Source organism: Nilaparvata lugens, chromosome 1, assembly GCF_014356525.2.
Source record: "Nilaparvata lugens isolate BPH chromosome 1, ASM1435652v1, whole genome shotgun sequence".
NCBI lineage: Eukaryota > Metazoa > Arthropoda > Insecta > Hemiptera > Delphacidae > Nilaparvata > Nilaparvata lugens.
Window position 1 is genome coordinate 51,967,382 of NC_052504.1, and position 10,573 is coordinate 51,977,954.

The 10,573-nt window shown below is 38.2% G+C and overlaps 1 protein-coding gene across 1 annotated transcript; it reads right to left on the bottom strand.

Annotated features, from left to right (window-relative positions):
• Positions 1–212: 212 nt before the first annotated feature.
• On the bottom strand, positions 213–5,068 carry LOC111044116. Its single transcript, XM_039430437.1, has 4 exons — positions 4,342–5,068; positions 3,261–3,506; positions 2,566–2,668; positions 213–252 (listed from the first exon to the last, which is right to left on the bottom strand). The coding sequence occupies exons 1-4, from the start codon at positions 4,415–4,417 to the stop codon at positions 213–215; spliced, it is 465 nt and encodes a 154-aa protein (XP_039286371.1). The 5' UTR covers positions 4,418–5,068.
• Positions 5,069–10,573: the final 5,505 nt, after the last annotated feature.

The window sequence follows — 10,573 nt, forward strand, 5'->3', positions numbered from 1 at the left end:
GTCTGCCACCGCATCCGCCGATTTCCATCCACATCTACTAGATGACTTGTTGTCGACGCAGGTGGAGGAGAGCTGCATTCTGGTGGAAGATACGTTGGTAGCCCAAGAACCGGAGGACGAAACATCAGAAGAGCACTCAGTCGATGACGTCTCAGAAACAGGAACTCCCATTTCTCGCACCGTTGCTCGGATAAAAAACCAGCGGTTAACCATTAACCATGCACCGCTCCCGCCGTTGACTGGACCCTCATCCTGAAAGAAATAAGGAAAACCAATGAAGCAATAAATAAAACAAATGCAGAAATAAACAATCTAAATGGAAAATACGACCAAATAAAAGAAGACAGCAAACAAACAAAGGAAGCAATAAACAACTTAAATGAAAAAAGCGACCAAACAAAGGAAGAATTAAAAGAAGACAACAAACAAACAAAGGAAGCAATAAACAACCTCAATGAAAAAAGCGACCAAACAAAGGAAGAATTGAAAAGGGAAGTTCAAGAAGTAAAGAAGGTAAATGAACAGGGTTTGGAGAAGTTGAGTCAGCGGATGGACAGGGCATTCCATGATACAGATAATACCATCAAAGATTTAACCGAGCGTCTGGATAAATCCATTGTAGAAACGAGTAACCGATTGGATCAGATATCACAAGATATGCATACGAAGGTAATCAATGTCGAGGTCACCTTAAAAGAACACATACGTGTAGAGATGGGTACTCTGAAAGAGAAAGTAGTTGATCAAGCCAAACAGCATTGCATCAAAGCAGGAGAGCAGATAACACAAAGCGTGCAGGCTAAACTCAATGAACATATCTCTACATGTCAAAATGAACACGAGGACATTATACGGCGAGTCGAAGGGCAACTTGAACCGGTTACGACCAATATAACAAATTTGAAGAGCCATGTTAGCACCCTGAGTGAAAAGCAAACTACTATCAGCTCTCAGGTGGACAGCTTGACTATACAATACAGCGACCTGCATAGACGATGTGATACTGCCGCCGAGCAAAGGAAGAGTGTTGATGCCGAGGTCCGAAAAAGATTTGAGCAGACGGATACCCGAATCACTCAGATGGAAACCCGCATAAGTCACTCTCGGGCCAATCTAGAACTGTCATCGCCCTCAGAGTCGTACAACACCACCACAATTTTTCAAAACCTAGGACATTTTGATGACACCTCAGCGTCCATGCCCCCAAAACCCTTCGTCGAACAACTGAGATCTGTTCAAGAACTTACCCCCACACCCTGGCCCATATGGAAATTCAAATTATTCACTCTGTTGTCCGGAGAACCCTTACTTTTCCTTCATGGACGTGCCGCCGAATTTAATAGTTTATCCGAATTCATAGATGCCTTCCTAGAGCAATATTGGGGACAAGATCGACAGCGAGTTATACTATCTGACATCGTATCTTGCAAATATTCACCTCGAAATGGCCAGACATGCACCGCCTTCGTGTCAAACCTCAGATACCAAAATTCACAACTGGATACACCTTTTGCCGAGTTAGCACTCACTCAGATCATTATCCGGAAGCTGCCTTACCCCGTACAGATGGCACTAGCGACTAGTCATGTTAAGACCATCAAAGAACTGGAAAATCATCTCCATGAAATCCAAGCAGTGCATCGCGAAGATTACAACTTCACTGTGCGACAAGAGCATCCGCATCAAGATCACCAACCCCAACAAAATACTCCTTCTTTTTCTAATGTCCGTCGTCCCTTTAATTCTGCCAATAACCAGGACCGCAACACAAATTTTCAACAGCGATTAAATAAAGAAAACCAACCAGAAAATAGGAGGAATTTCCAGAACCACAACCAGCAGTCTGATACAAACCGGAGAAACGCGTACTACCATGACGGACGAGACCGTATAAACCAACACCGTAACCAATACTCCAACAACGCCGCACATAGCAGGAACAACAACTATAACCGGATGGGAAATGCGAGCGCAAATCAGCATCAAACGACGCCCAACGAAAATCAGGGAAGAAAATCGGATATGGCTGAGAAAACACCAGGGTCCTCAACGCCGCAGAAAATCTGACTATATGGAAATCACCCGCCACAGTCGCCCATCACCTGTTTACACACGGAGAGAAACGATAATCAATTAGCAGAAGAACAACCGCCAATTAAAAATACTGATCCGTCACCCCCGCCAGTCGAAATAGTCCAAGGCAAGCAACCGAAACTCAGAGGAATCTACCGTCGTTGCCGCTCTATACGGTTTAAGCCTACTCAACCTGCAAAAATGAATAGAATGGAAAATCTGAACAACCTCACCAATCCAGACACAGGAAAAGAATCTACATGTCTTACCGCGCTATATAATAACATCAGAGAAACCTTGCTAGAAGAAGAAAACTCCAGCATTCAAGAAATACATGAACATTTTCAAACCTATATAACCATACAAATAGCCAGCCTACAATTCAAAGCTCTCATAGATACTGGATCACAAGTCAGCCTAATCCAGAATGACTCTTATTCCCGCCTGAAAAACATAACAGAAATAGCCACATTACCATTAACCTCAACCTACCTATCAGGTGTCACACCAGGACGTCGCCTCCGAATAACTAAACAATGCCTCCTGGAGATCCAAGTCGAAGGAAAGTGCTTCCCATACTCCTTCCTGGTATTACCTGCAAATGGACCACACATTATTATTGGTGCTGATTTCTTAGCCCATTATAACTCAAACATAAATTTCAAAAATCTCGAACTACAATTAATCGACAATAGCAACCGGACTAGTATCAATACTCAGATAGTATTAAAGGCCAATGCGGGAGATGTAAGAGTAGTGAGATATCACATGGTTGAAGACTACATTCCTGAAAGAGAATACAAGGTGAAGTACAGAGAAAGTGAAGAGAGTGAGATGATGAGTCATGATTCAATAGATGACTACAGCTTGGAAAATGAAACACCAGATGATACCGACATTCTGATGGAAAAGTTACTGAATGAAATTGATAACAATTCTGAATGGGGGCTCGCAATCAAACAATCCATGAAAGAAATGTTCATAAAAAATCGTGCAGTATTTTCAGAACAGCCGGGATTGGCAAATCATTTTCAGTGCAAATTAGAGGTCAAACCACATGAGTCGTATTATAGAAAATCTTATCCCATCCCTTTTGCGCACCGTCAAGCAGCAGCTGCCGAGATAGATAGGATGGAAAGACTAGGCATTATCGAACCATCCACATCGCATTATAGTTTGCCTATTACCTGCGTTTCGAAGAAGGACGGCTCCACCCGACTCTGTCTTGACGCCCGCCAGCTGAACATGATTCTCGACGACGACCGTGAAGCTCCCGCCCAGATCGATCAGGTGTTGCAGACGTTCTATGGCAAGACCATATACTCCACCGTCGACCTCAGCGCCGGATACTGGCAGGTACAAGTGGCAGAAGAATCTCGAGATTACCTGTCCTTCCTCTTCAACGGCCGAAATCTCAGATTTACCCGACTTGCCTTTGGGATCAGAAACGCAATGGCTATATTTATACGCTGCTTAAGACAATCAATTGGTGAAGACATTTCAGATTTTTGCGCTCTTTACGTTGATGATGCAATTATTTCATCACAGAGTGTAGCAGAGCATATTCAACACCTTGATGTAGTATTCGGTAGACTAATAAAATGTGGTATGAAGTTAAAATTGTCAAAATGTGAATTTTTTGCCAAGAAAGTCAAATACCTCGGGCACATCATAACTGATAAAGGTATCATGCAGGACATTGACAAATTAGCAGCTATAAAAAACTTTCCATCTCCATCAAGTCGTAAACAGCTTCAACGTTTTATTGGTTTCCTACAATTCTATCGTCGCTTTAACAAACAGATGTCTCATTATACGGCACAACTGAGTCACGTTTTATCATCCTCTAAACCATGGATATGGGGGCTCAAAGAAGATGAAATTTTCAACCAATTGAAGGAGGCTTTTTTGAAAGCTGTTATATTGAACCATCCAAATCTCAACCAACCTTTTCATATAAATGTTGACGCATCGGATTACGCCTTAGGTGCGGAAATTTTTCAATATGATGAGAAAGGAGAAAAAGGAGTCATAGCATTTTTTAGCAAAACTATGAATGCAGCCCAGAAGAAGTACACAGTCACGGAAAAAGAACTACTAAGCATTGTCGAAGTATGCAAGAAATATAGAACATTGTTGTTGGGCCAAAAGATTTTTGTTAACACTGACCATAAGGCCCTGACTTTCTTCAAAACAGCCAAGTTAACCAACAACCGACTGTCTAGATGGTTTCTGTTATTGCAAGAATTCGATCTAGAACTCACTCACCTGCCAGGTAAACGAAATCAAACTGCTGATTTCTTGTCCAGAGAAGGAAGTGACACCTATGCCAATGAGACGACATTCCAATGCTATGTAGCCGAAGATCAACCAGTGCCGTTACCCTTCAATATATCGCCACTCCTGCACACCGAACTCCTCACATCTGAAAAATTTAAAAGCGCACAATCAATGGACAACAAAATCACAGATCTCATTCGCAAGTTATCCAACCCTCCAGTAGAAGAACACCAGTATCTACAACGCTACACTATTTTCAACGACCATTTATTTTATAAGGCTAATAAAAACTCCGATTTTTGGCATCTAGTCATACCACACACCCTGGAAAAGGACGTAATTTTGGAAACACATGAACGAATTGGTCACTTTGGTATAAAGAAAACAATACATGCCCTGAAAACGTGTTGTTACTTCAAAGGATTGAACAAAAAGGTTACACAGTTAATAAGAGCTTGCGACATCTGTCAAAAAACAAAGCATAACCGTTTTCACATAGCAGGAGAAATGATACCTATCTTGCCTTCACAACCACTTGAATTAATATCAGCTGACATCTATGGGCCACTACCTCAGTCTATGCACCAAAAACGCTTCATTTTTGTCTTGACCTGCTTGTTCTCAAAATATACAATGTTCTTCCCTATTGGTAAAATCACTGGTGAAAAACTAGCCAGATGCATCACCGAAAGATGGACCAATGAAGTTGGTAAACCACAGCGCTTATTGTCAGACAACGCAACCTATTTCTGCAGTGCCAAGTGGAAACAAACTTTAGAACAAGCCGGCATTAAAACATCAAGAGTCTCGGCATACACTCCCAGCGCAAATCCAGTGGAAAGAAAAATGAAAGAAATTTCAAGATTTATGAGGGCATATAGCAGTCACCGTCATCAACAATGGGTCAAATATGTACCGTTCCTAGAACACTGCATAAATAACTGTGTAAGTGACAGTACCGGGTACACTCCCCACGAAATTATATTTGGCACAAGAAACGAATCGTTCATTCAGAGCCTAATCAAGTTTCCAAATCCTGATAAACCTAACCCAAACTTATACCAACTGGTTAGAAATAGGTTAGACAAATCCGCAAAACAAAGGAAAAAATATCATGATAAGGCTACAAAGAAATTCAAATATGAAGTCGGAGATGAAGTACTGGTAAAAGCACATAAATCTTCAGATGCCCTAGGCAAGTTAACTAAAAAATTCTTCCATCTTTACACAGGACCGCATCGAGTGACCGACGTTTCACAACACAACACCGTCAAGATTCAAGATTCCGAGAACGCCAATAATCACTGGTGGGAAAACGTAATTAATGTAAAACCCTACCGAAGAGCCTAACCAATAAACAATTTCAACTCATCTAATAAACAACAATTCACTTCAAAGGGAGGAATTGAAATCAACTTTAAGTCAAGAAAATAAAACTGAAAACAACTTTAAGAATTTACCAACCTGATCAAGCCATCCACCTCGTGTCAGAGTCATCACCGAAACAATCGCCTGGTATCATCTGCACAACTGAAAATCAGAAACAAGAATTATATTATCCACAGAAAATAATTATAAATTAGAAATAACATGAAGTTAGTAGTGAATAGGAGGAAAGAAAATAAACAAAGTTTATTTGAAAAAATGTGTAAATCTAACCTCGAAATACAGAATCGATAGAAAAATCTATTCAGAACCAAAGCCTGTTCGATAATTTTCTTCGTCACACCAACCAATGTGTGCGAAATCATAGAGTCAATGTAAAGGAATCAAAGCAATATCGTTATTAATTATTGTAACCTATTATTTAATGTGAAATTATAAGTAAAAAACGCAACCAAAAATATATATTTATGTTAATTTGCACGAAATGCGCATGTTCTATGTCATATAAATGTATTGCTAAAAAGCTAAAAAGAAAATGAAATTCTTACCTTCAAATGTGAAATTTATTATTGTTGCATCAAAGATCATGAATTGTAATTCAAATTGATAAATATAATCTTGAAAGCATAATATTTGTAACCAGCATTGATAAAAATCAAGAAAACCATTTCAAGTGTAACCCTGTTTGTACACAACGTACTAAGCGCAAATAAGAAATTGCTCGAGTCAAACGGTAGACAATTGTCAAGTCACCGAAGTTAAATCACACTCTCACCCAATTTATGTAAAAGCCAGAACAAAGAGTCGAAACCTGTAATAACCATGAAAAATGATGAAAATCTATTTGTTGCAAATACTGTTTGAATCTTAAGAGGATAATATGTGAATTTTGTATATTTGTTATAGTTATGGGTCTGCTCATAAGCCACCCATGAATGGAAGTTGTGGAGTTGTTTTAATGAAGGATCCAAAGAGACCTCATTAATTATTGTATTTCGATTGTATCCAATGGAAGGAACAATCAATTATTTATTTTCTCGTAGCCAAAAGTGCACGATATATTGTTTTTAGTGTTAAGTGTGGAGTTTTCGTAGAAGTAAGGAGATGAAATAGTGTATTCATCACAATATCGGATTTTTCAAATAGTCATTGTTTCGACTCGTCTCTCAATTACCTATTTAAAATATCCTGGGGGCTTTGTGTGATGAATTTTTGAATAGACCTCATGAGAAGAGAGAAAAATTGTGATTACCTTTTAAAATGAAAAAATTTGCTAAAGGAATAGTTAGCGACCGAGCGATAAAGCTTACTTATCAGTAACTGTATATTAGATAAGAGTACCGTTCTGTACCGAATATTTTCTAGAAAAATTATTCAATAAAATTATAATTATTCTGCAAATAAAGCACGAATTATTTACGAATTGCTCACTGATTTTGAGGTTACACTTTGTTTACTATCGATCAGATGTTTTTAAAACAGTTCGAACGCAGCTGACTGATTCAAAGTATTGTCAAATGTCATGCTGGCTTCACGCAAGATATAATACCATTTCTAAAAATTATAAAACTATCAATAAAGGACCAAGAATTTCGAATAAAAAATAAAATGTATGTATTATCGTTGAAATTATTTATTATTTAAGAAATTATATTATATGTCAGGTCTTATTGTAACTAACTAGGTCATAGCATGAACAGTATATTATTGATAAAATGGCAGAAATTAATTATAACAGTCTCAAACCTAATAAAAATTGTATAAGAATATTCATTTATTAATGATCAATTCAACTGAACCACATGGTAATTAAATCTCTTTGGCAAGCCTAAGCCAATCATAGTGCATAGAAATAGCACCAAAAAGGTGATCGTTTGAAAGCAACACATGTTAATCTACTATCAGACAACAAACCTGCCTTATCATATACGCTAGCACATGTACATTGTATGAGAGGAACTATGTCTAGAAGATTAAGCAGTTTTAAGAATTACATAAATTGAATTATTATTGTAATTAAAGGAATTATATTCTACTGCCTGCCACTGACGTCACGTCTACGTCACAATCGTTCTACCAATGGCAAATTTTCATGCAAATTATTACATCGAGATTCTCAGAAGAAAGGTCTAGCCAAGAAGCTTAGAGAAAAAGACAGCACTTCCCTTTTGAAATCCTCACCGTTCAGATCTCTTTATAGTTACCAAGACCTATTCGTAAAAATTTCTTGTTCGATTTTATATGTTCTATTTGTGAGCCGATATTTTAGGCCAATCTATTTGTTATTTGTAAATTTATTTTCATCAATCGATAAATTTAAAAGTTTAAAGTAAATTATCCCTTAATTAATTTGGTGAAGGAAATATTAAATTAAAATTCCACACGTGCTGAAACCGAAGCCTGGATTGCTGCCGATCAAACGATTTTTGATCTAAAGAAGAAAACCACGACCGCCAAGGAATTTCACGTGAGTTATAAGTTTAAAAGGGGCCCCAATCTACGCTTCGAAAATATTTCAGTGCAGAAAAACATAAAATTTTCTTCGTTAAATTATTGGCCACGCCGACAAGCGCTTTAGCATTTAAGAGCCTAGAATTTGTTCAATATTTAATTTATACGAACTTGTAGTTGATTAGCTATCCTCCGCTGCCAGAACCACGACCCCGAGCATTTTAAAAATATTTTATAATTCATTTTTTCACTATTTTTTCAAAACTGTTCAATTTTATCAATTGTAAAATTCTGTTGAATCATGCATGGTATCATGCAAGCACAAGAAAATTGCTAATCATTTTTGTTAATGCTAAATTATTATCAATCTGTAAATCAAATTCTGAATCTGCACTGTGAGATCATATATTTTATTATAATATATTCCAGTTTTGTTAATTCGTTTTCTGAGTTCGATTATTTCTTAAGCCTGTCAATTATTGTGTCTGATACGTTCTATATCATCAAGAACCGATCGAATACGATCATTGAAATAATTGAATTAAGCTGGATATTGGAACAGGTCTAAGTGGATGTAGCGAGTGGGGTCAGATCGAGATATTTATTCTTTGTCCTTACCTGCTCATATATCAGCTTTTATCTGTTACCAACCTCGACTTAGGAGCGAACACATCAATTGTACAGCAGATGCAGCCAGAGATCATATAAATTCCTACAATAGAGCTTAAAACCCGACAAGACTCTGTTCTCGAAGTATATTCTGAACGATATTTGGTCCAAATACCGTATTTTAATCCTTCAGAACTTATTAGAGACGCAGTCCCGTAAATTATCTACATCGGGATTTTTGCTCGACCTGTATGATTTTGTATGCTCATTCTTCACAGGTAATAATTTTAAGGTATCCGTCTTCAGTGTTTAGCGATCGCTACACTGCTTATAAAAATTTCATCACTATACAATTTGTCATTAGAAGAATCAAGGGTGAGCGAGCGTTTAGGCCTCCCGCGATTCCGACAATTGTATTGAATCTTGTAGTGAATCAATCAGTCTGGTGTACACTCAGCGTCCACACACGCAATTGCAAAATTTATAGCCTCTACACCGTTGATTCAGTACAAGATTCATCCTACATACGTGAGGCATTTAAATACAGCATTACATCACCCTACGTGTATTGTCCTATCCTTGGAGGTGAGAGTGACTCCCCCAGGAAGAGCTTTACAACACATAAACTAGGGAATAACACTACAATCTGGAATCTCTATTCCATAATATAGTAAGCTATGACCCCAATTATCAATCCTCTGCCTATATAATTGCATCTAATCATGCATTTCTGTGTCTTCTCACTTCCTGCCTATCAATTTAGTTTGAAGATCAAAATCATCAGAAAATATTGCAACCTGAAACTTTCATTGTATGAACAGAGCTATACAAAATGTGACAATTCTCAAAAGTATCAATATTTCTTCATGATTCCCACAGACTTTCAGGTTGAGTTGTAATATATATGCTTCCACACCCACATTTTCCTTTCACTTTTGATGGACTGGGAATCAAAGTGAAGGCTGGAAAACGCCACCAGTCTTGAGTGCGTAAAGTAAGTCTATCTTCTCAGCTTTTACCCCAGTGTAAGTGTCAAAACGGTGTCGACCTCAGAAGCCGGCAGGAAGGTAATACTGTGAGACGGCCAGGAAAGATACTAAAAGAGCAGCAATGCTGGCTTTCTTCTGCTTTCAGGAATTGCACAGCGAGCACCAGCAGCAGCCAATTATAAAAGGCAAGAAGAACGTACAAGATGGCGGCTGCCTGCGTCTCTGGGGAGCGCCGCAAGTGAACGAATGATCTTTCCCAGTTTTTCCGCGTCTCGCTTTTCTCTACACTCACCCGTTGAAGAGGCTCCCGACAATTACCCAGTAGTGTAGCACTGTTCAGCAACACTGTTCACTCCCAACACTGTCAGCATTGTTTTCAAATAACATAAACACTTCTAATCCAACCAGTGCTGAAAGTTTTCAGTGAATCTCACTTTAGCTTGCTTACAGCTTACCAGTGTGCATTTCTCATTGTTTGCTACCCAATTGTGCAGTGGTAACAAGAAAATATTCAACAGGCACTTCATTGAATTAAATTATTGATCTCCATTGGAATAATCTGAGTATAGTTCAATTTCACTATCTAAGGGTCATTATAATGATTGTGTTTCATACGGAGTCATACGAACAGCTGACATCTCTCCGCTTCAACCGAGTATCTGCAGAATACGGACCCAAGAAACTTGACTACAGTGCATGAATTGAATAAAGAATTTTTCTCTCATTGCGAATTTGAATAATAATTGTAATAAATCCATAATATGAAGGTGGCGCAGGAAAATAGA